The 27,604-nt window shown below is 40.0% G+C and overlaps 1 protein-coding gene across 4 annotated transcripts in view; it reads right to left on the reverse strand.

Annotated features, from left to right (window-relative positions):
- LOC127433199 (cell adhesion molecule 2-like) overlaps window positions 1-27,604 on the reverse strand; it is a 648,459-nt gene that overhangs the window by 268,518 nt on the left and 352,337 nt on the right. For all 4 annotated transcript variants that reach the window (XM_051684922.1, XM_051684923.1, XM_051684921.1 and 1 more), the window contains exon 2: window positions 21,239-21,256. In XM_051684922.1, coding sequence (XP_051540882.1) covers window positions 21,239-21,256 — 18 coding nt within the window. The remainder of the gene's footprint in view (window positions 1-21,238; window positions 21,257-27,604) is intronic.

Consider the following 27,604-nt stretch of genomic DNA (forward strand, 5'->3'; position numbering starts at 1 on the left):
AAAACATTTCACAGAAGATATTTGTTAGGATTGAAATTACTAAAAAATAGATAAAGTGCTCAAAATGAAGTCAAAGCGTATTTGTTCACTTTGTGGTTGTCAAACATTAGTGGAACATGTCCCTAGTTAATGTGATGAACTCAACATTTGGTCACTCTGCTAGGACACCAATGTGAACTTGAGAGGAAGACTTTATACATCTGCTAAAACTCTCCTTGAGACAGTCATTGCAAATATACAGCACTGTGCAAAAGTCTTAGGCACATAAGTTGTTTCACAAAAACATTTGTCTAAAGATGGTTCCCTATCTGTCACTCACTCGACGTTGTGTCGATGTAGTGACACTAGGGGTCACTCTTGGGAGCCCGAAACACCTCTGGTCTTTGATAAAAGGCCAATGAAAATTGGCGAGTGGTATTTGCATACCACTCCCCCGAACATACGGGTATAAAAGGAGCTGGTATGCAACCACTCATTCAGATTTTCTCTTTGGAGCCGAACGGTCGATGCTCAATGAGCTGAATTCCCACAGCTGTTCATTCACCTCTGCTGGATCTGATGCCGCATTTCAGCGGCTTCTCCTCCCTCTGCACTGGTGCACTGCAGAGAATGCCCCTGGGCCCTTCAGCAGAAATAAAAGAGTATATTCTAAAAAAAAGAGTATATTTCTCTAAAAGAGCGGCACACACGGAACATCTTTTTAAAGATGCCCTTCCATTTGTGTGTTATTCCTGGTTGCAGTCGTTATCTCTCGCCTTCTGACGGTCATGATCGCTGCCTTTCGTGTCTTGGCGCTGCCCACACAGACACAGCGTTAGTGGATGGGTCATGTACTCATTGTGAGAACATGTCCATGGCAACGATGCGGTCACGGCTTGCCTTCGTAAGAAAGCAAGCCACCCCAGCGGCTACCCGCCCCGGTCCTTCTACCTACGGGTATGAGGCCAGCGCGGCTAGCACCCAACGGACCTCCCATTCCCCAGCACGCTCGTCTGCCCTGATCGGGCTTCCGGATGAGTCCGCAGGCTCGTCTCGTGACGACTTCGACCTCTTGTTCGGAGCCCGCGAAGGTGATGAGCTCTCGAGAGCAGCATCGGAGAGCGGGCTCATCCAGTCGGACACGGAAGCCTCAGCTGGACTCCCCCCCTCGGGTACGGTCGCCCAGTCACAGGCTGACGCGGAGATGATGCACATGCTTTCCCGGGCAGCCACTCACAGCCACGCCCCGCCTAAGTTCCTTTCTTCCCGGAAGTGCAAGGTCGTGGGAGGCACCTTTTACTGCCTGGTCCTGATCTTTCAGCTCCCCCGGCCTTACTACACTTGATGGTGGGGTGGCCAAGGGCTATTCAGCAATCCCCCCGGTGGATAAGGCGCTCGCGGTGCACCTATGCCCGCAGAGCGCCGCCACCTGGCGCGGGCGCCCAAAGCTCCCATCCAAGGCCTGTAGGTTTATGTCGTCCCTGACTCTAAAGGCCTACGGTGCCACTGGACAAGCTGCATCCGCCCTGCACACCATGGCTCTCCTGCAAGTCCACCAAGCCAAGGCACTAAAGGAACTGCACGAGAGTAGTTCCGCCCCGGGATTGATGCAGGAGCTGTGCTCGGCGACCGAACTCACCCGCCGGGCAATGAAGGTTACGTTGCGGTCTCTCGGGAAGGCGATGTCCACCTTGGTGGTCCAGGAGCGCCACCTTTGGCTCAACCTGGTCGAGATGGGAGAGGCTGACAAGGCACGGTTCCTTGGTGCCCCCATTTCCCAGGTTGGCCTGTTCGACGACACCGTCGAGGACTTTGCCCAGCAGTTCTCGGCGGTGAAGCAGCAGACAGAAGCTATCCGGCACATTCTGCCCCGGCGTGGCTCAAGATCTCACACCCCGTCTGCTCGTCGCCAAGGGCGTCCTCCTGCAGTGACTGCACCGGCTCTGCCGCAGCCCGCCCCCGTGGCCTGGCCCCGGCGTGGAGCCCACCGCAGGAAGTAGATGCCACCCGTCTCACGGCCGGCCGCCAAGAACCCGAGAAAGGCTTCGAAGCGCCCCTGAGATGGGTGACCCAGGGTCAAGGAAACCCGCTGCTCTGGAGCTGGTAAGCAGACCACACCATCCCCCGGTGGAGGGCCAAGAGGAGAATCTTTTGTTACCTTTTCATTTAATTTCACGGAAGACTTAAGTGGCCTACCACCCACGGTGTTAGACATGATCACTAAGGCTAGGGCCCCCTCTACGAGGCACCTGTATGCCTTGAAGTGGCATCTGTTCACTAAGTGGTGTTCTTCCTGACGCGAAGACCCCCAGAGATGCTCAGTCGGATCAGTGCTTTCCTTCCTGCAGGAGAGGTTGGAAGGGTGGCTGTCCCCCTCCACCTTGAAGGTGTATGTAGCCGCTATAGTGGCACACCACGACACAGTGGACGGTAAGTCTTTAGGGAAACACAACCTGATCATCGGGTTCCTGAGAGGTGCCAGGAGGTTTAATCCCTTCAGACCGTGCCTCATTCCCTCATGGGACCTCTCTGTAGTTCTTCAGAGTCTACGGGGAGCCCCCTTTGAGCCCCTGCAGTCAGCTGAGCTTAAGGCACTCTCTTTAAAGACTGCCCTCCTGACTGCGCTCACTTCCATCAAGAGGGTAGGAGAACTGCAAGCGTTCTCTGTCAGTGAAACATGCCTGGAGTTTGGTCCGGGCTACTCTCACGTGATCCTGAGACCCTGACCGGGCTATGTGTCCAAGGTTCCCACAACCCCATTTAGGGATCAGGTGGTGATCCTGCAAGCGCTGCCCCAGGAGGAGGCAGACCCAGCCCTGATGTTGCTGTGTCTGGTGCGTGCTTTACGCATCTATTTGGATCGCACGCAGAGCTTTAGAGTCTCTGAGTAGCTCTTTGTCTGCTTTGGTGGACACCGGAAATTAAGCGCTGTCTCCAAGCAGAGGATCATCCACTGGGTCATTGACACCATAGCAATGGCATATCACGCTCAGGACATGCCGCCCCTGGCAGGGCTATGAGCCCATTCTACCAGGAGTGTGGCGGCCTCCTGGGCTTTGACCAGTGGTGCCTCTCTAACAGACATTTGCAGAGCAGCTGGCTGGGCAACACCCAACACCTTTGCGAGGTTCTACAATCTCCGGGTGGAACCGGTTTCATCCCGTGTAGTGGCAGGCACAAGAAGGTAAGTCCGGGACAGCTGGCCAGGTGTATCGCTTGCGCATAGCGCCTTTCACCTCCCTTGAGCTGAAGACGTGTGCTGTTGACTCCCAGTAGTGTTCACAAACTGTGTTCCCTTGATGACTTCCTCCGAGCCCTGTGGCAGACAAGATTGCGGAGAAACTCGCTACCGGCTCAGTACATGTGCTAACTAAGCCCTGTACTGGGGTAGGTGCTCCGCATGTGTTGGTTCCCCATAGGTAACTCCATACGACGTATATCTTCCACTAATTCATTTCCCTGTTGGTAAACTGCATCTTCCTTGGGCAGAGGCCCCTCTGCCCCAGTCACCATGTTTGTAGAAACTCCTCCCCCGTAGGTAGGACCTACCATGGGACTTCTCTAAATGACATACTTCTGACAAAGCTCGGCAAGACCATGTGACGTATTTCCACTCAAAATACCCCCCCCCCCCCACTGGGCAGGGTGTGGTCTCCACGGTGTCTTCCCCTTGGGAGTGACACCCTCCTGACATAGATCTGGTGGCCCCAGTCGGTTAACAAATTTCACTCTTTTTTTGGGGAGAGAAAAAAAAAGAGAGGATAAGAGGCCATGACTGGGCTAGCCTGTCTCTATCTTTGGGCAGTTGACTTGTCCCCGAAGGGCCGTTCGACACTCATAACAGCATTGGGGGAGGTTATGTGTCGGCCTGGTGAGCTGGCTACGAGGCACACAGTGGTTTGCCCATCACACACCGCCAGTTCACGTAACATAGTTCAGCCAGTTGTGGTGTTTTGTATAGGGACCTCAAGTGTCACTACATCGACACAACGTCGAGTGAGTGACAGATAGGGAACGTCCTGGTTACTTGCGTAACCTCTGTTCCCTGATGGAGGGAACGAGATGTTGTGTCCCTCCTGCCACAATGCTGGACTACCCTCTGAAATGGCCGGGACCTTATCTCGGCTCCTCAGCGCAAAACCTGAATGAATTATGGTTGCACTCATAACCCCGTATGTTCAGGGGAGTGGTATGCAAATACCTCTCGCCAATTTTCATTGGCCTTTTTTCAAAGACCAGAGGTGTTTTGGGCTCCCAAGTGTGACCCCTAGTGTCACTACATCGACACAACGTCTCGTTCCCTTCATCAGAGAACGGAGGTTACGCAAGTAACCAGGACGTTATTTATATCTTCAGCTTTAGTGTGTCAATAGAAAACATATATTTGAGACTCCCAAACATACCTTTTGCAAATAGATTAGAAGAACAGGGATCCCTGCAACAAATGGCATGGTCCACACAGAGCCCCCCACTGAACATTGAGTCAGTCTGGGATTAAATGAAGAGACAGAAGCAATTGAGACAGCCTAAATAGATAGAAGAACTGTGGCAAATTTTCCACAAAGCTTGGAACATCCTATTTGCCAATAACCAAGAAAAACTGTGTCCAGGTGTACCTTAGAAGATTGGTGCTGTTTTGAAGGCAAAGGTTGTCACACCAAATATTGATTTAGCCTTTTTATGTTTACTGGACTTAGTATGATGTTAATTGATATGAAAACTATGTATGGCATTATTTTTTGAAGAAATCCTCACTATGCAACATTTTTCACAAGTGCCTACAACTTTGGCACAGTACTGTAGCTCAGAAAAGTGATGTTAGTTTTGAGAAAAGCTCTAGCATTATTTGTTATAGATGTTCTATTGCAATGAAATTCATACATTTTAAGTATTTAAAAGTGTCCAAATGCTTCTTGGGACCCCTGCATGTAAATTATGAAAAATGTGCTCTTAAAACCATTTGAAACTCATCTGGTGAACTCATTGGGGGAATATGCTGTGGACACACACATCTAATGTCAATAGCCAATCAAGTGGAAAGGTGATAAGAGCAAGGCACCGAGTATTCTGTACCATGTAAATGCCCTGTGAGGCTCTCACTTCACCACTTAATCAATTTACAACCTTTTCCAGCCCTTCAGCAACCTTCATTGATTTCCCACTTTGCTACAATTATTGTGTATTTGCCCTGGACCTGAGCTGGGAGACATTCAGAAGAGAGGTGTTCACAGATTTGGGTTTTGGGGCAAAGAAGTGTCATGGCTAAGGGTGGCAGGGAGATAGAGGTGAAATGGATTGAGGCATTTATACCTTGTTTCTAAAGGATGCTTAGAGGAGAAAATATCCAGCTTCCTTTCTATCAAAACTTACAGATACTGTACCAGGACTGTCTAAAGTGGTTTGTTTGGTTCATTGGGGTCGGTTGTCCAATGCAATGTCTTTCTCAAGGGTGTAAGAATGAGCTGAAAATTGGGTGGACAAAATAGAACACTTATCAGCTTTGCTTAAGAATATTAATTTAACGATGTGATGTTTGGTCAATTGTCCTAACTGATTAGCTGATAAGGCAGATGTTGATAAGTATACCCTAGCTATAGTCAGATTACCACTCGGTTTGCAACTTTGTTTAGTCCACTCCCGTAGAGACAAAGTCTTGTGCTTGGTCTTCAATTTATATTGTCAGTTTCAATTCTTTACATTGCACTAAGGCCAAGTAAAATGGAACTCTTAAAATATAATAATTATCTCTGTGATTGGTTGGGTGAGTAATGGTTGCTACACCCTTGGTCTTTTCCCTGAGCAAACACAAACATTCACAACAGTCATTGCTTAAAGGTATGCATGTAACTTTTTTATGTCAAAATACATTCTAATATCCCAGCTTATTGTTCATTGACAATCATAAGTAAACCATTCATGGGTTTACCTCAACCAAAAGTATAAACACTGAGCCTCTCAGGCACTATAAAATCATTTATGTTTATATTTTGAGCGGCCCACTCAGCTCCACCCATTCCTTTTTAGCTCAACCTATAGCATGAGTTCAGGGCGTGGCTATTTGGCCAGGGGAATATGAACATACATGGCAGACGTGTACACTGGAAAAGAAAATTAGCTTCGCCAAAATTCGAAGACATGCTAAAAGACACAAAGACAGAGAACAGAGTAAAACCAGAGTGAACACTGCCATCGCATTTACAAGGTGAAGGACACACCCACACACATACCTCGACCAATGATGAGATCGCTCTGGCAAACTAGAGCGGCAATAACGAGATCGCTGCACAAGTTGTTAAAACAGCAATCTCGCCTAGGGCACCAAAATGGCTTACTAATTACCATGGGTGTATAGTAACATATTACAAATGCTCACATTACTATAATTAAGTAGTTTTTCCAAAGAATTGTACTTTTTTAAGTAGTTTAAAAATTGCATACTTTTACTTGAGTACATTTTAAGTGCTGTAACTGTACTTTTACTGCACTATTTTCCCTGCGTCTGTGTTTGCTACTTCCCTGTCCTGATTTTATTGTTATCCATCAACGTGATTGGCTACGGAGAGTCTCATGACTCCCTTCAAATCACTCCAGTCACAATCAATCACACAAAAACTTGAACGGCAGCTGTATAGATTGGGCTCCGACTCTTATGGATGTGGACTATGCCTCAAACACAGTTCAACACCTGAACATCCACAGTCACACCTGAAAGGGATTTTCGCAGTGAAAAAGGCCAATTGCTTGATCGTGTCATGTAAGTTTAGCTTGTTCAAGCCAGATATCAAATTAATCCTGCCTCTAATTAGATTCTATGTGTGTATAACGTAGCCTGTAATGTAGCTGTCATTGATATTATTGGGTTTCTGTGAGAGGTGAATGCAAAGTTATCAATAGGGCTGGGCGATAAAACGATATCAATGTTTATTGGGGAAAAAAAGAGATGTCCTCAATATCGATGATAAACTTTTGAGTATTTTCTATACTTAGTCTATGTTTTACATCTAGACCAGGGATGTTCATTACATCGATTGCGATAGCAAGAGCACCACTGGTTGGATGATCTAGAAAAAATATAAAAGATTGACCTTTTATTTCCTGGCGTCTGTAGCTGCGCGCTGTTTGATTGACAGACGGCTAATGTTTGTGTGCTTTACATGCACCTAAATGGTCAAATACACTTCATAATTCCACCAATGCCCATCTTGGTGAGGCATTAATGTAAACACAGTCATTTATGTTTAAAGTGAACATAAACAGTGGGACAAAAAGCATATTTGTACCAAAATGTTGGACTTCAAGAGTAACCGAAAAGACCACTATCCAGTAAGTCATTAAAAGGCTATAAATCAAAATACAATAACGAGAAAACCACTCACTGTTTTTGGCTGAATAAATTTAGTAGCTTTAAAAGTATTCATGTAATAGAATCAAACAGTGGCATTGTTAATAATAATATTTTTTTTAAATATTGTTAATTTTTTTTATAATACAGACCCCTGATGTGGAGAGTGTGTTGGTATAATAAATTACCAGGAAAGTATAGATGAAAAAATAATTTATAATTATGCTAAGCCTTTATAAAGATAAAAAGTATCAACACTTGTAGAGCAATACTTCAGGCAGAATATTACATCAGTCACAAATACACTTCAGAAAATTGTGCATCATGCATTAGAATGAGTACTCAACTATTTCTGGGCTTAAAAGATACAAGAACTAAATCAATGTGGAACACTGTATCTCAAAAGGAGTTCAATATGGCCCTCCATGTACTAATTAAAGGAAAAATTCACACAAAGAAAAAAAATTCTTATAATTTACTCACCCTCATGCCATCCCAGATGTGTATGACTTTCTTTCTTCAGAAGAACACAAATTAAGATTTTTAGAAGAATATCTCAGCTCTGTAGGTCCATACAATGCAAGTGAATGGGTGCCAAAATGTTGACGCTCTAAAAAGCACATAAATGCAGCATAAAAGTAATCCATAAAACTCCAGTGGTTTAATCCATGACTTCAGAAGTGATATGACAGGTGTGGGTGAGAAACAGATCAAAATTTAAGTCCTCTCTGCCCAGTAGGTGGCGATATGCATGAAGAATGTGAATCACCAAAAACACAAGAAGAACAATGTGAAATTTAAAATGGATATTGACTGACCAGGTTGGAGAATTAATAGTAAAAAAGGAATTAAATATTGATCTGTTTCTCACACAACCTATCATATCGCTTCTGAAGACATGGATTTAACCACTGGAGGCACATGGATTAGACTAATTTTATGCTGACTAATGTGATTTGTGGAGCTTAAAAATTTTGGCACCGATTCACTTGCATTGTATGGACCAAAAGAGCTGAGATATTCTTCTAAAAATCTTAATTTGTGTTCTGCAGAAGAAAGAAAGTCATACACATCTGGGATGGCATGAGGTTGAGAAAATGATGAAAGAATTTTAATTTTTGGGTGAATTATTCTTTTAAAGCCCGATGTGGCACCTGTACCAAATAACTTTTCTCACGCCTGCTCTACCTCCTTTATTGTGCGGGACATGACGTGCCAAGTGATCCTGCTTTTTTAGCATTTTTTAGCATTTTTTGCATTCATTGCACTGTTTTGAACATGTTTTATGCACAACAATAACTCGCTCTGTCATCATTAAGAGAAATTTAGACCCTATACCTAAACTGATTTTAATGTAATTGTTTCATACATTACAATTTAAAATGGTGATCAGTGTATTGAAAATAACTTTTTAATCTTTTCATTTCTGTAATCATGTCACCCTTTTACTTTTATTTTTGAAAATCAGATTCATGTAGTGTTTACAGTATCATAGATGTACTTTAAAAGTTGGCAGTCAAAAGCACCTATAAAATACCTATATTTTTTATTCTTTCTGGCAAACAGCCATAAAAGGAAATGTAAATTACGGTATGTGTGCTACATTTTGAAATTGCAGCATCCAGTGTTCATTATAATGGGGCATCAATTTTGCAACTCAGTATTCAGTACTCACTACTCATGAGTACTTTTAAATGAGCTACTCTTTTACTCTTACTTGAGTAGTTTTTAGGACAGGTACTTTTACTATACTCATACTACATTTTTGGGGAATTAACAGTACTTCTATTTGAGTATGATTTTTCAGTACTCTTTCCACCCCTGCTAATTACCTCATGTGCTGTATCCCCCGCACACCCAGCTGCCGTTCAATCTGGCGATGTTATTGGATGACCAGATTCCTCTGCCATGCTTTCCCATGCCTGTTTATGTTATAGTGGCCTTGCTTATTATAACATTAAACGTTTACCACCTTTTATTTAGTATGACCTAGTTGTTCCATAGGGAATCAGAGAGTGCGAAAGAGCGTGATGAGTCTAAAGGGTGTTGGCTAAGGTTGTTTAAAAACATACTTTATTTTTGTATTTCCATTTGGTGCCTAATAATGCAGAAATTACACACTTCACCTTTAATAAATGTTTTAAAAGCTCACAATTCCCCAACAACACATTTTTAAATGACTTTAGTGGTACACGAATCATCAAAACACTCCCTTTCCTCCACTGAAGGTCGTGGATTGCCTTGAAATGACTGGAGTTGATTATTCATTGCTTCATAGAACAATGATCTCCTGATTTAAAATAAGCTTACATGTCAGACTCGGATAGCTCACAATATCCTCAATCATCTCTACAAAGTGCTACTGCCAAGCAAGCAGCTTAACATAACCAAGTAAACACTTCCGTATTGTTGTCATCTAATTCTGACCAAAAAAGGGAACTGTTAGGGTGGCCATGTGGCAACACGTTAATAATTGTTTTTGTTATTTACATTTTCTATTTTTTTATTTTTTTATTTTTTTTTTTTTTTTTACTTCTCCATACTATTCATATGATCAATGAAATAAACACAAGGTCACAGCAATTAGGATATACATTCCTCCTGCATTCCATGTCTGTGTAATCGACTTAACCTGTTACCATTTCCGACAATAACATTCGACCATAAGCCAACACTATTAGAGATAATGAGACATTTATTCAAATGTGATTGCATGACTCTCCAACCTAATCTGGGTTAAATACAAACACACATTGGAAGGCACAGCAGTGGCTTTGTTTGAATGAGATTGTAACTATGGTGACAGAGTGTGTTGGGTTAATTACGGCCGTCGTCCACTATTAACGTTGACAAGGCCACATTCCGTCAGGCGGGTCCGATAACTTTTGCTTGCAGCTATAATGAATTGCAATTCAGTCCAGAGAGGAAGCTGTTTATCAAAAACAATTAGATCTGATCAGGCTGACTCATAATCACTCTAATTATCTGTATTTGCATCCTGATTAAATATGTATCTGCTATGATAAGATGTCATACTGTATCTACTTGAGATGGACTGTACAGCATGGATTAAGAAAGATACAGAGGAAGATGGTGAGATAAAGATACAGATGGAGAAATATTTATGCCTTTTAGGTAAGCTCGAGTTTGACAGAGGAAAGGATACACTGACCAAGTAACCCCATGAGAAAGCATGGCTTAACAGTAAGGATTTTGTTCAGCTGACACGGTCAGGTTATTACCTCAGATTTCCTCTTGCCTTGCCAACATTTCCACTGCAGAAAAAAAGGGTTTTTGGTAATGCATTTTTTTACATTTATGTTCGTAACCACAATGTTCAAAACATCAGTTATAAAAAAACACAGTAACAAGATCAACAAAACTGTCTCTCACACCGGCCCTGGGTCCTTCGGTCCATCCACATTAAGGCCACATGGTCAGAGCAGCTTTCTGCTATCATCCTTCACAATCCTCAGTGACAATTACTGACAACTAAATCACAGCCTGACAACAGGAAATCCTCTTACCAAATCATTCCGCGTAACACCTCATGATTTTAGAGGGGCCCGGTCACTTTGTGTCATTTAGTAACTGTCAATCTTGGAAGAAATGGAGGTACAGAAAGAAGAAGAAAAGCAAGGGGAGATATGCTACTCAAAGAAAAAACCTGATACTATCAGTGTGACAAGAGATAAACGTATTCCATGTAAAGGTGGTAAAGAGAGTGAAAGAGAGAAAGAGACAATAGGAAAGATGAGAGACAGAGGCACTCATATAAACAAGGGTGTGAGAAAGATAGCATGATACAGGCTGAACAAAAAGAAAGAGGAAACGCTGTAACCATACTTGGTTCCTGAGTGCATTTTGGGTGGCAATTTTATACTCCAACCACTAGGGGTTTAATAAGTGCTGTCAGTAGAGAAGTGGAGGGTAAGAGAAGTAATTAGAGGGAGCCATTTTGTAAAGGCTATGGAAAAGTTTGGTATGAAAATTGATGCTGTGTCCCAATTCCCCTATTTATACTATGCCCTTAAAATCTGTTTTTAGTGTGTATCAACAAAGTGTGCAAGTATTGGGACTTACTATCATGTCATAAAATTGCGTCTTGAAACCAAAGACCCTTCAGTAACATCGTTGCATGCATCCTGTCACCGTACACTGAGCTGTCAATCATCCTGATACAGTTATCATGACCTGCACGCTCCTCATTTAATTTTTACTGTCATTCATTAATTATTCTTCATTGCATTTCATTTACGATACCCTACAATGCATCCTACCTTATTGGAGAGGAACCAGTGCACTGTTGGAGATCTGCTGATGTTTTGATGATACATGTAGTAATGTGTAGTTATTACAAACCAAACTTATCTCTTTTCCTATTTTATCTCTTTTTAATGTGTGATGTTTACAATGTGTTGCAGATAAAATATAACACTTCTTATGATCCGATGATTCATAATCAACTAAAGTAAAAAATCTTAGAATATCTACTTAATTTTAAAGGGGTCATGAAATGGAGAATCAAATTTTCCTTGATATTTAGACAATCAGTATAAGAGATAACTGTACTATAAAAACATACTGTAAATTTCAAAACTCAAAACTTCCTCCCCAGTCTAAAAAGAACATTTATAGTTGCCACCCTGCTGAAACGTCTCGTTTTGAAATCCCTGTGTTATTGACATCACAACACATTGCTCATTTGTATTTACACATCCCACAACATGCATCATCGCACCGTTGGCCCCGCCCACTGGCACGCAATTCAAGTCTGCCAAATGAATAAATGTAAGTCCAGATGGCAGGCCTTGTTTAACACCAAAGGGGACCCATCTGGACTATTTTAAATTATTTTGAATATAAACATGAACTACACAGACTCTTTGACCGCTTCCATGTATCGCACTGCTTTTAAAAGATGCGGCGTCAAGTTACAACTCTGTAAAGGAGAAGCAATTCTCTCATTCAGGTGCTGCCTCTGTCATGGACGCATTCACCCATCTGCACTATTTTTAATTGTTGGTGTATGTAAACATAAGACGTCTTTGATGATAGACGTCTTGACGATGGACAATGGACATCTTCGACAATTTCGGTGTGTTTCCGCCTCAGTGTGCCTTCAGTATGTATGTGAGTAATTTCACCATTATCTGCACTATGTACAGCATGTGCATTTTTTGTCCGGCTTATTTGGCATGGATTGCTTGTAAACAGACAAAATGCGATTCAAGCTTTGCAAAGGAACTGTTATTGAAGAACGGGGCAGTTAAAAACACATTGATTCATGAATATTTCAAATGTCATGACTGTTTGATAGTTAATGATGCCCTGTGTGAACAGTTGTGCTTGAGATGAACAGTTTAATATATTCAGATGCAATGTGTTGGATGTGTGATTTGTGTAAACCCTGCAATTTTGTTTTATAATGTTGAGGTTCATTCTCTTCCGATAGAGTTTGCTGAATTTGAGTGGCTGAATGATGTTAGCCAATCATAACAATGACCATTTACGTTAAAGTTTTAAGGACTCACTTAGGCCAAACTGAGCGTTTCAGACAGAGGGCCAAAAACAGAGTGGAAAATTATCATATATTACTAAATTGTGACTGTTTTGGTGCAAAAAAAAAAAAAAAAAAAAAAACTTTTATAACTTTATCATTGGACCTCAGGGAAGATCGCCGCTGAACTTAATTTACACACGCAATTCTGATCTTGCGGTCAAATTCTGAGCGCAATATACCAGAGAATGCAGCAGACCACCGTATTTGACCCACCCTGCCGGGACAAACAGCATCACTTTTATCCAGACACCTGAATCATCTCTTAAACATGCGGAATGTGCACTTGACAACACTGCATATCTGGATATATGCCAGGTTATAACACTCTTCCGCACCATTTGATGAGTATTTGATTAATTACTGCTGAAATGATCAGTTGAAAATGTTCATAAACATCTCTTTTAAATGAAATTCATTTTACCGCCATACTTTTTTAATAATGTAAATTGTGCAGGGCAAATTGCAAAGAGTTTCATGAATGAAGCGCAATCTTTAATAAGCTTAATTTATATAAAAAAGAGGCGTGTTTTCGCGGAATGACAATGACTTCATTTAAATATTGAAGAAGCAGCACAATTTCAGCGCTGATTGCACCCGCTAAACTTCATTGCAGGCGGTCACTGAATAAGATGCAGGTATTTGCGCTGAAATACCACGCTCAAAGTGGCACAACTGTTTAGTGAATTTGCCCCAGTTGTGTTAATTTCTGTTTGTGATATTCCCATTTTTAATTATTATGGTGTGCTAACACTTTTCCTTAAAGATTATTTTCAAGAAAGAAGCTCTTAAAAACACAAAAAAAGCATCCACAATAAGCAGTACAAATACAGTAGATGGACATAAAAGAATGCATGATGACAAATTAAGGATTATTAATAATTTATACCCTTTTCTAATCAGTTTAAATGGAGCCACTTAATCATTCACAATTTAATGAGCTGATCAGCGTCTTCGTCCGACAGTGAGATCAAAGTAGTTTCACTTCACAGCGTTCAACCAAACTTCCGTAATGTTTAATGTTGTTTTATGATGTAAAAACATGATGAAGAGATGATGCACCGTCGGTCTCACTTCCATATTTAAAGATTTTCAAGTATGACAATTGTAGTTCTGAAGAGAACGGTCAAACTACTCTTCCGTAGAGCAAGCGATTGTGAGCAATATTAGCTGAAACAGTGTTCACGGATCCACATTTCGAAAATTTACTGGAAACAGTAAACCATCCAGACAACTTTGGGACACTAATTTCCACATACTATGTTTTGGGACACCCTAATTCTAATCTCGGGTAATGTTTAGGGCGGAGAGGGTCCAGACTGGGATGCAAGGTAAGTTTTGAGAAAAAATGGCATACTACTCTTACTATTTCTTTCATAGATATACATGGGAGAACTAGTATGAGTAGTATGTTATTATGTGATTCTGAAGCCACTGTTTACTGCTCAACACTCCTTTTTTACTGCACACATAACAAACCAACACTGAGTCTGAGTTCAGAACAGTATCCTACTATACTACACTTACTATTTCTGCCATATCTTTATTTGAGAAACAGTAAGAGTAGTATGGTAGTTTGCCATTCAGAACTCAACTTTCAAATTGAAGAAATAATTACCCCAGCTGCAATTGACGTCTGTTTCTATAAACAAAAACATGTGACATCCCTTCATCTCCATAGTCTATAAAAGCTTTTAATTATTATAATGATTTTAATCCCCTGGCTTTTTGTTTGAAACTGGTTAATGCTTGAGTTATTCTAAAGGAGTTTAAATAATAATAATAATAATAATAATAATAATAATAATAATAATAATAATAATACAAAGTGCCATTTTATTTAATAAATGCACTCTACATTTGTTTATTGATTTCTTTTTTATTAAAATAATTCAAACACAAATTTTTAAACAATTGTTTTCATAAAGTCAAATATTTAAATAATTTATTTTCTGTTTCTACTCTGAAAGCAGTTAGTGAAGCAAAATCATGTGTAAATATATCTGATTAGGTACATGTGATGTTCATTAGCGTGAGCCTTTATGTGACGGCAGCGGCTCCTTTGGCTTGGATAGATGACATTAAATTGCGTTCTGAATTACTGATATTTTTGAGCCCTAAAACCTTCAACCCTTCGAAGCTGTCACTCTGGAGGCAAACCCTCTGAAGGGATTGGGGCATAGGGATGAGCACTTTGGAATGGAACACACCCTGGGATGCAGCTGGAATTTAGAATGGCTGCATCTCATTTCTTCTCTTATCCTGTACTTCTCAACAGACTTTTAAGCACTTATTAAACCCTCTAGTGACTGGAGGAAGAAATTACCACACATAAATGAATTCAGTAACCTAGATTGGTAGAATGCCTCACACTTTATGCAAGTGATTTAACGGTCCAGAAAGCTGTGCCCAGCGGCAGACGGAAAAACAGTTGGCCTGCCTTTCATTATGGTGTAATGCTAGTGTCCCTCTCTCTCTGTGCCACCTGTCCAGCATACCTAATGCCACCCTGGCAGCTCGCCAAAGCATTGGCTGACATCATCAAAGCAAGCAAAGGCAGGGCATCACCCCAGACTGGCAGCGAAAAGATAGGAAGTTGTCTACTGCCATATGTTTTTGCCCTTCCAAATCACAGGTCATTACAGGCACTTTTTTTTTAATTATTTAAGTTTAATTAACCTGTCTATGTGGTCCTTTATGGGCCAAGAGAAACTTGGCAATGATTGCTCTGTCCTGACAGAAGCAGAGGGTTTTTAGATCACAGAAAAGAGGTCTCTAATCACATCGTCTCCAAAGAATGTCAAACACCATGTTGTGGATGTCTGACAAAACTGTTAGACGCGTCAAGCCCCAACAGCTTGTCACAGGAACAGTACCTGTCTCACTGTGGAGTATTCAATTCATAGAAAAATTTGCATACTGTCAATAAAGGACACGATTTGGTCCAGTCAACAGTAGGGCTTGGCAATATATTGACTATTCACAATTATTTTGTTGGTAATATAAAGTTAATTAACATTGTAAATATAGCAATGGTTTTAATGTACTTTTTTATTTGGCCACAAAGTTTCCTATTTTCTATTATACTAGTTTACAATCCTTCATTGTTTTGTGAGTATTAGTATTTAAACTTCAGTAGCTAATGTGGAGAGTGACTGTTCCAATTAATTGATTCAAAACTCTAATTTAATGATTAATTTGGGTAATCACTAAAAAGTCTCTGCTTTGCTTTTTTCATATATAAAATGTTTTAGCAAAAATATTTAGGCCAAATAAGTAAATGTTGTTTATTACTATGGATTCATATATTGGTGATTATAAATGAAAATTATTCATATAATTCTGTCATGGTCCTGTCACTCTGTCAGTCTGGGTTTTGGTCTGGCAGGACCGTGGCATTATCATCCCATGTTTGTCTTGGTGTTTCGTTGTCTGTCTTTGTGTGAGCACACGGTTTCGGTTGTATTCCCTACCGTATGCTCTTCGGTCTGTCTTGTTTCATGTATGGAGTATGGTGTCTGGGTCCTGACTTCCTGTCTGGTTCGGTTTCGGTCTGTGTCGGGATCCGGACACTCATGCCACTCATGTCTATTATTGACGTGCATTGCGCTTATGTCATCTTGGCAGCATGACCTCGCGTCAATAGTTTATGTCTGTCTCTCACGAACACAGGTGCACCTTTTTAACTCTGCTTTTGGGTCCTCCCTCTGCATTCATTGACAAATTCTTCCTTGTGTTAATTATATTTATTGTTTTAGTTATTTTTATTATTTTTTTTACTTTATTTAAATACATTACTATTGAGAAATATTGAATATCAAAAGGGTAAAAAAAAAAAAAGATATTGATTTTTAGTTTTATCACTCAGTCTGAGTCAAGAGTAGCTCATTGTAATGTAACCTAACACAGGCACTTTCTATTAATAACGTTCCCACAGTCGATATGTGCATTTGTACTCCTGAAATATTATATCCATATAATTTGATACTTTCCTTTGGGTAAAAAGCCTCATTGGCTATATTAAAAAGAATATGAAACCGTATCATACATCTCATCCAAATTTTGAGATACAATTTCACTCCCGTTTTTGATGTCCCCACAGACATGAATATCAAAGCATCCACGTAATTAGAAGCTTCTTTGCTGAACTTTTTGGCATGAACTTATGATGCTTCTGTAAACAAATGAACAAGCATTCACTCCCCTGCAATATTCCCTAGTAGCATGGCCCCACGGGAAATGTAGTCCATGCTTGTAATACTGAAGAGCCTGTCTTGCCTTCCCTCTCAGGTGTATATTTTGCAATATCGCTGGCTTTCTCTAGAATATTCTGCTAGGCGTCAGTCTCCTAAATGCAATTACTGTACACAGCAAAGCGGAGCAGAGTGGGTCTGCGGGGACTGCCGGTAAACAGGATGCAGTCAGGGGGTGCAGGACCTCTGCTTCTACCTAATTTAATTGATGCGGCCACTCAGCTAGCCCCAGGTGACCGTTACCTTGAATCTTTGTAAAGAATACACTTAAATCGCCCCAGGCTACACCAGTGCAGCTTTATTTGTGATGATTCCTCAGTGCTGCCGTTTTTTTCTTTACTTTTTTCCATTACATTTTCTCTGTCCTAAGAACTGTCCAAGACATGATGAGTTTTAAGGAAGATGTTAAGAATGTAAAAAGTGGCAGTACCACAGAGATGAAAAGTACAAAAGGGAAATTGTATGAGAGAGAGAGAGAGAGAGAGAGAGAGAGAGAGAGAGAGAGAGATTACAATGCAATGTGTGTTGAAGCCATTTTGATCAGATTAAAATATACAGTATTTGCTGGGCAATTTCAGATTGACAGAAAGCATTTTAGCACTAGTACAACAAAATGCAGAGCAAATGATGCACATTAGGTGTTTGACTGATGCTTTCTACATGTATTTTTTATTTTCATACTGCCACAAAAAATGATGCGAAATGTAGTTTTGTCACAAGTCTAGTCTTCATCAACAGTACACAAAACATATACAAACTTAATTGTACTGTCAAACATTGTTCTGTCAAACTTTTTACGATCAATTTCCTTATGTCAAATTGTGGTCACTGCTTTTTGTAAATAGGGTACATTTTAATTTCATATTAACTTTAAATAAATATTTCAGGTTCAATAAAATTTAAGCTCAATCGAAAGCAATTTTGGCGTAAGGTTGATTACCACAAAAACTAATTTTGATTTGCTGCTCATTTTCTTAAAAAAGAGGCAGAAATCTGGGTTACAGAGAGGCAATTACAATGGAAGTGAATGGGGCCAATCCATAAAAATTCAAATGCTCACAGTTTCAGAAGTATTGGCGCAAGATGTAAACAATTTGCATGTTAACATGATTTTGATGTGATAAAATCTAGAGCTGTCAGAATTAACGCGTTAACGCATGCGATTAATTAAAAAAGTTTAACGCATCAATTTTTCTTAATCACGATTAATGCATTTGGAGTTAATACAGCATAAACTTTGTAATGTGCCTGCCTGGAGTCATTACACTGACACACAAGCCACAGCATCGGAGCCCTTCTACCAAGGAGAGCCTACAAGCTTAGCATAAAACAGCATAACGCGACATTTCTTTAGACATTCTATGGACGGAACTGTCTTAACAAGCTATTTGACCGTTACACTCTCTCCTATGATAAAGCTGCAGAGATTGTTATTTCATTAAATAAAAGAATCTCTGACAGTGATGGAGAATGATGAAGAAAGGAGCTCTTATCATGAATGAATCTTCATGATTACTGTTGGAAAGCGGATAGCCACAGTCTACTGGCAGATTAATAACCCTAAAACGACCATAAAAATGACAAATTAAACAATTTACAACTCAAATAATACATAGGTTTTAACAGTAGAATTAATGTAAGTGTCTGCCTTTTAGGCTTGAGATCGATTCCTTTTTCACACATCGCTAATTGGAAGATTTTCCAGATGATTATCAATATTTATTGGTGTTTTTTCAGATATACTATAAATAGGGCTGCTTGTTGCACAATAGTCTTTGTGTTTTCAAATATATTCCTTAACACAACTTTGGTAAAGACTAGTAAATCTTGTGGTCTCCCAATGCTATTACGCCAACTGACAACGCATTGCAAAGCATGCAGATTAGGCTTCAAATTTAAATGTTGGCTAATTTTAATATATCGATGCCTCAAAAATATATTGATAAAATAATGTGCCAATCAATAATCAATATATCGATATTTTATGATATGCCTACTGCCTTTTTAAACCTTTTAAATATTGTCCCGATTCACTTCCATTGTAAGTGCCTCACTGTAACCTCGATTTATGCACGATTTTATTTTATTTATTTATTTCTTTTAAGAAAAGGAGGGATGAGTAGAATGTTTTTTTTTTGTGGTAATCAACATTATGCCACAAATGCTGTCGAACTTTACTTGTAGTGAACCCGGAATATTTTTAAGATTAGATTTTCCTTTAGAGACACTTACTTTAATATTCTCTTACAGTGTCAACACGTGCAGATATGCAAGAAATATACATTTGTTTACATTAACTATATTTTCAGACATATTTAAACAATAAAAGTAGCTTTGTATGCATGGATGCAATACAATTTATGAGAACCTGCAGCCCACTTGTCATCCATAAAATTATCAAATCAGAAACATAAATCTTTTACCCAGGATAATATTTGTTGCTCTGAGTTTAAAACAATTAATGTTTGTAATTAGGCTGACAGCAGGTCTCGGAATCTGATTGGCTCGGGATCTGATAGTAAATAAAGCAATTCTTGTACTCTATGTAATGTTTGATTGAGGGTTGTCACTTAAATTTAAAGGGCCCAGGACAACATTTTAGGGCGGGCAACGTTCCTGGCTGTTCCCTTGATGATGGCCTTGGTCAAGGGAACTTTCTGGAAAGTGTTTCCAACAGTTTGCCAGTCACTCAGCAAAATAGTGTCACATTGTCGAGGGATACTGTTACGTAACATACAAAATCCAATTAGCCAAAGGTCAACCCCCCCCCCCCCCCCCCGATCAGCGGCCAAACTCCCCCCCCCCCCAAAAAAATCCAAAATGTCAAAACCAATCAACAGTGCCAATTGTATCCTCTAAGACAATCCCATCCTCGAAACCAGTGCTCCCACTCCCCCCAGAGCCCCATTCACCAAGGCACATCCTTCCCTAACTGCATGCAACTATCAGCACATTGCACAATTGTGAACTAAAAATAAATTTTTCTGAGCATCACTGCCTGTAATATTATTTAAAAAATAGAATTAATCTCAAATTGAAATCACATGGTTTATGCACACATCTATAACTAATCAGTATCAGTTGTCACTCTGATAGTTTCAAAACATATATATAGGTCAATAGTGAAATTTTCTATGTTAAAATACTCTCATTCCAGTTCAGTGTATACAATTAACTACAATTAACACACTTTTAGAGGTTGATTTCCCCAAAAAGTGTGTTTGAGCATCCTGACCACCCAGACAAAGCAATATTGACATCAACAATAGCATGAGTTTGGGGTGGGACTATCTATTTGCTCACCAGTGGAAGACAGGTTTGCGAAACCTGTTTGAAAACAGCAATTAGTTTTGCAATTCCGTTTGCTGTCACTAGAGGCACAGAAATCACACACTTCACCTTTAATGTCAATTTTGGATTTTGCTGACTGGTTTCTGGTCAGACAGAGCTATTTTGCCTTGTCTGTTTTTGATTTTTGCAAAGATCTTCAGAAATGGAGAACTTTAAATTGGCAGCTTTAATTGATATTTGTGGAGGATTGCTTGCCCTTCAAGACTTCTTGAGACCCAATGGTCTCCAAGCATCTTTAATAATGGGAGCTAATCATACACACAAAAACACAGTTACACAAGCTTGCACAAACCCGTACGCATACCCACAATAATCTCCTAGAAGATAGGATTCAGACCCTGTAAATAATCAGTCTGAATTCTGAGCGGGCTCATTAACTTGCGCTCTGATAGGTCTAAGCGGAACGGCGAATGATCCATTCACATCTCATCTCAAGGCTGTAACGTCCGTCACACAGCCGTGAGCTTGCTGGAGCCTACACTCATTGCTAGCAATTCCAATTACCAATATAAACTTATCGCTCACATCCCATGTTCCTCTTATTTGAAAAGGGCATTATCAGATTAGTGCTTGACTTCTTGTGCCTTCCACAGTGGCATAATAGTGTTCGTAAGAAAAAACAAACAAAAAAAAAAATAAACAAAAAAATAAACTAAAAATCATCTGAGGTCATTTAAAACCAGTTCAAACAAAATACATGACATTAATCCAAGCGGTTTCAGCGCAAAAGAAAGAATCTTAAACTGTGCTTACCTGAAACGGCGAGAATATCTGATCAGCCAAACAGCACATGAAGTGAGAGAGAGAGAGAGAGAGAGAGAACGAACAAGAGAGAGTGACTGATTAGAACTGGTGGAATCAATCAAACCCAAATGATTATTGCCATTAGATTTAATCACCATTAAATGTAATTAACTAGCCATTAAAAAACCCATTTCTAGGTGGTCAGCATTCCTGGGATGATAACTGTAAAACAACTGCAGTGACATTACAAAAGTACATTCATTATCCCCTGATGACAAGAAATAGGCCTTCATTCTATTTCCAAGAAACAAACTATAACAGGAAGATTGTTCCCAGCTATCCATGCGTCTGTGGACAAGCTGTCTTGGTGGATACTTAATTTATTTAAATTATACACTATTTCCTGGAGATCAGTCTTTTTTGGTTTCTTCATAAATGTTGAATAAATGCAAGATGTTTTAAGGGGTAGATGGGTTGTGGAAGTGCGTAGTAACTGAACTTTCATTTGTGGATAAAATTGTCCCCAGAAGTGTGCGAAATCGGACAAAACCTCTCCAAAATTTCCAGGGACATTTTTTTTTCTTTTCTCAAAGATAAAGATTTGTGTGAAATATTGAATAAATAAGGTGCTAAATAAAAGTTAATTATTATTATTATTATTATTATTATTATTATTATTATTATTATTATTATTATTATTATTTTAATGTAATGTATATGGAATTATATCAGCCTATCTGCCACCCTGTTCTCTGAATATTGGCATAGGTCATTAAAAAAAAAACAACATATCGGTCGACATTCTCCCTTTATTGAATTTGCAATAAGAGTGATATATATATATATCGATCAGCCACAACATTAAAACCACCTGCCTAACATTGTGTAGTTCCCCCTCGTGCCGCCAAAACAGCGCCAACCCGCATCTCAGAATAGCATTCTGAGATGATATTCTTCTCACAACAATCATACAGAGTGGTTATCTTACCAACTCTAGGGCTGTTTTTTGCAAATTAAGCTTTAATCAGATACGCTCTCATATTCACAAATCATGAGACAAGGAGGGATCATGAAATTAGTCTATAATAACATTCTTTTGGAAACTTAGGCCAAATAATAATAATAATAATAATAAAGATTTGTGGCATGCATGTTCCTTAATTTTATCACCAGCAAATTAACTGTAAATATATTGTGAATATTCAATATATAATACAGCCCTAATTTGCAGTTATTCAGACGATCTGGCTTTATTTTGCATTTGCACACCAACCCTGTGAGTATTGTTTTCATTTTTACCCAGAATCATTTGCTGCCTTGTCAGTGTTGTAGAGCTGATGAAAGAGAGAGATTTTGTTTTATATAATCTCATTTCAGTCCACCACTCACTGCAAGACTGACAATCAAAGACGATCTACAAACCCCTATTATCAGAATGAGAAATATTAGTTACGCTCATGCTCCCAAAGTAACCATACCACCCCTCCCAAACTATTGTAGAAGAGTTAGCTCTGTCTACACAGATTCATAACAAAATATCTGTGAGTAGGGCTCAGTTCTGTATCAATATGGATTCCAAAGGATTAGACACCCTTCAACGTACCCCGTCTCACCACACACCATCGCACACACAAATACAGACACATTTACTCTTTCTCTCTCATTTTCACATTTCTAAACACTACAGAGCTCGCTGGCACAGTGATTGTTTTCTGCACAGTCATGCTGATGGTGCACATTATGTTCACTAGGAAAAAGGGAAATTGAAAAGTGGAAATATATTGGGACAGAGAAAAAGAGGAGAACAAGAACCAAAAGAAAGAATATCCGGACAGGGTGCTTTTTCTTAATTTTGTGATTTGAATGCACTTAAGTGTATGTGAGCACCAGGACTTAATTTGTGCTGGCACAAGCCGAATCCAGATCTGGTGATTATTATAGAGAAAGATATTTGTGCTATGATATCTACAGTACATATGTTTCATGAAAAATCTAATATAGCCCAAAAATATTAATTATAAAAAGAGCAACACTTTAGAATACCGTTCAATTTACAGTTTTTCTGAATTGCTTAAACACTAAACCCCATTATCTGAACCAAACCGTCAATTACCTGAACCCATTTGTTGAATCAAGGAAAACCTTAAACCATGTTGGCCTGCTTAGACACAATTTGCAGGACTCAGAAACACTTTTCTTTTTTTTTTTTCAAAACTCTAAGCAAATTCTCCTGCTTTGAATCTATTTTTGCATGGAGATGCATTTGTGATGCAAAATGATAAACACAGGCTGTAAAAGTTAAACACAATTTCAACACAGATTTCATCATTTAAACACAACGACTCAAAATTGTTAGCACTTGTTTCTAATGATGAAACCAAAATTAGTGAATGGCATATAACCAGTGCAAGTGGCAAGGGCCAGTTGAATGTTGATACCAACAATGGATAGCAACTATCGATGAGGCAGAAGAAAAAGAGTTGCGTCAGAGGTGGTGGACAAGGAAGAAGAGGACAAGGAGTTCCAAGAGCACCAATTTCTGATGAAATTCGTGCCACCGTCATTGATCATGTCATTGCTCACGGGATGACAATGAGGGAAGCTGGACAACGGGTTCAACCAAACCTGAGCAGGTTCTCAGTGTCCACCATAGTGAGGACTTTCAGACAACATAACAGGTACAGTACAGTAATTGGGCTCTTGGTCCTTGAATATGCAAACATTTCAGTACAGTACATCACTTTTCCAATAGTAAAGCAACTGGAGAACAACCTGTATCATCTATGTATTGAAGTCAAGTCAATTACTGTACTATCTTCACAGTAGTGTACAGGTGCATCTCAATAAATTAGAATGTCGTGGAAAAGTTCATTTATTTCAGTAATTCAACTCAAATTGTGAAACTCGTGTATTAAATAAATTCAATGCATACAGACTGAAGTAGTTTAACGCTTTGGTTCTTTTAATTGTGATGATTTTGGCTCACATTTAACAAAAACCCACCAATTCACTATCTCAAAAAATTAGAATATGGTGACATGCCAATCAGCTAATCAACTCAAAACACCTGCAAAGGTTTCCTGAGCCTTCAAAATGGTCTCTCAGTTTGGTTCACTAGGCTACACAATCATGGGGAAGACTGCTGATCTGACAGTTGTCCAGAAGACAATCATTGACACCCTTCACAAGGAGGGTAAGCCACAAACATTCATTGCCAAAGAAGCTGGCTGTTCACAGAGTGCTGTATCCAAGCATGTTAACAGAAAGTTGAGTGGAAGGAAAAAGTGTGGAAGAAAAAGATGCACAACCAACCGAGAGAACCGCAGCCTTATGAGGATTGTCAAGCAAAATCGATTCAAGAATTTGGGTGAACTTCACAAGGAATGGACTGAGGCTGGGGTCAAGGCATCAAGAGCCACCACACACAGACGTGTCAAGGAATTTGGCTACAGTTGTCGTATTCCTCTTGTTAAGCCACTCCTGAACCACAGACAACGTCAGAGGCGTCTTACCTGGGCTAAGGAGAAGAAGAACTGGACTGTTGCCCAGTGGTCCAAAGTCCTCTTTTTAGATGAGAGCAAGTTTTGTATTTCATTTGGAAACCAAGGTCCTAGAGTCTGGAGGAAGGGTGGAGAAGCTCATAGCCCAAGTTGCTTGAAGTCCAGTGTTAAGTTTCCACAGTCTGTGATGATTTGGGGTGTAATGTCATCTGCTGGTGTTGGTCCATTGTGTTTTTTGAAAACCAAAGTCACTGCACCCGTTTACCAAGACATTTTGGAGCACTTCATGCTTCCTTCTGCTGACCAGCTTTTTAAAGATGCTGATTTCATTTTCCAGCAGGATTTGGCACCTGCCCACACTGCCAAAAGCACCAAAAGTTGGTTAAATGACCATGGTGTTGGTGTGCTTGACTGGCCAGCAAACTCACCAGACCTGAACCCCATAGAGACTCTATGGGGTATTGTCAAGAGGAAAATGAGAAACAAGAGACCAAAAAATGCAGATGAGCTGAAGGCCACTGTCAAAGAAACCTGGGCTTCCATACCACCTCAGCAGTGCCACAAACTGATCACCTCCATGCCACGCTGAATTGAGGCAGTAATTAAAGCAAAAGGAGCCCCTACCAAGTATTGAGTACATATACAGTAAATGAACATACTTTCCAGAAGGCCAACAATTCACTAAAAATGTTTTGTTTTATTGGTCTTATGATGTATTCTAATTTTTTGAGATAGTGAATTGGTGGGTTTTTGTTAAATGTGAGCCAAAATCATCACAATTAAAAGAACCAAAGACTTAAACTACTTCAGTCTGTGTGCATTGAATTTATTTAATACACGAGTTTCACAATTTGAGTTGAATTACTGAAATAAATGAACTTTTCCACGACATTCTAATTTATTGAGATGCACCTGTATGTGTATGTAATTCCATCTTTGCTTTTTGTAGAACTGCAAGACTGCCTTGAGGAGGTGGCAGACGTTCCATGGGATACGCCAGGAGATCAGCAGTTACAGAAATACTCAAACCAGCCCATCTGGCACCAACAATCATGCCACGGTCCAAATCATTGAGATCAAATTTTTTTTTCCCATTCTGATGGTTTATGTAACATTAACTTAAGATCCTGACCCGTATCTGCATGATTTTATGCACTGCACTGCTGCCACACAATTGGCTGATTAGATAATCGCATGGATGATTGTTGGTGCCAAACGGGCTGGTTTGAGTATTTCTGTAACCGCTGATCTCCTGGGATTTTCACACACAACAGTCTCTAGAATTTATTCCGAATGGTGCCAAAAACATCCAGTGAGCGGCAGTTCTGCGGATGGAAACACCTTGTTGATGAGAGGTCAACAGAGAATGGCCAGACTGGTTCGAACTGACAAAGTCTACAGTAACTCAGATAACCGCTCTGTACAATTGTGATGAGAAGAATAGCATTTCAGAATGCTATTCAGAGATGCAGGTTGGCGCTTTTTTGGTAGCACAAGGGGGTACCTGCACAATATTAGGCAGGTGGTTTTAATGTTGTGGCTGATATGTGTGTGTGTGTGTGTGTGTGTGTATATATATATATATACAGGTGCATCTCAATAAATTAGAATGTCGTGGAAAAGTTCATTTATTTCAGTAATTCAACTCAAATTGTGAAACTCGTGTATTAAATAAATTCAATGCACACAGACTGAAGTAGTTTAAGTCTTTGGTTCTTTTAATTGTGATGATTTTGGCTCACATTTAACAAAAACCCACCAATTCACTATCTCAAAAAATTAGAATACATCATAAGACCAATAAAACAAACATTTTTAGTGAATTGTTGGCCTTCTGGAAAGTACGTTCATTTACTGTATATGTACTCAATACTTGGTAGGGGCTTCTTTTGCTTTAATTACTGCCTCAATTCGGCGTGGCATGGAGGTGATCAGTTTGTGGCACTGCTGTGGTGGTATGGAAGCCCAGGTTTCTTTGACAGTGGCCTTCAGCTCATCTGCATTTTTTGGTCTCTTGTTTCTCATTTTCCTCTTGACAATACCCCATAGATTCTCTATGAGGTTCAGGTCTGATGAGTTTGCTGGCCAGTCAAGCACACCAACACCATGGTCATTTAACCAACTTTTGGTGCTTTTGGCAGTGTGGGCAGGTGCCAAATCCTGCTGGGAAATGAAATCAGCATCTTTAAAAAGCTGGTCAGCAGAAGGAAGCATGAAGTGCTCCAAAATTTCTTGGTAAACGGGTGCAGTGACTTTGCTTTTCAAAAAACACAATGGACCAACACCAGCAGATGACATTGCACCTCAAATCATCACAGACTGTGGAAACTTAACACTGGACTTCAAGCAACTTGGGCTATGAGCTTCTCCACCCTTCCTTCAGACTCTAGGACCTTGGTTTCCAAATGAAATACAAAACTTGCTCTCATCTGAAAAGAGGACTTTGGAACACTGGGCAACAGTCCAGTTCTTCTTCTCCTTAGCCCAGGTAAGACGCCTCTGATGTTGTCTGTGCTTCAGGAGTGGCTTAACAAGAGGAATACTGTAGCCAAATTCCTTGACATGTCTGTGTGTGGTGGCTCTTGATGCCTTGACCCCAGCCTCAGTCCATTGCTTGTGAAGTTCACCCAAATTCTTGAATCGATTTTGCTGGACAATCATAAGGCTGCGGTTCTCTCGGTTGGTTGTGCATCTTTTTCTTCAACACTTTTTCCTTCCACTCAACTTTCTGTTAACATGCTTGGATACAGCACTCTGTGAACAGCCAGCTTCTTTGGCAATGAATGTTTGTGGCTTACCCTCCTTGTGAAGGGTGTCAATGATTGTCTTCTGGACAACTGTCAGATCAGCAGTCTTCCCCATGATTGTGTAGCCT

This window comes from Myxocyprinus asiaticus, chromosome 43 (genome assembly GCF_019703515.2).
Source record: "Myxocyprinus asiaticus isolate MX2 ecotype Aquarium Trade chromosome 43, UBuf_Myxa_2, whole genome shotgun sequence".
NCBI lineage: Eukaryota > Metazoa > Chordata > Actinopteri > Cypriniformes > Catostomidae > Myxocyprinus > Myxocyprinus asiaticus.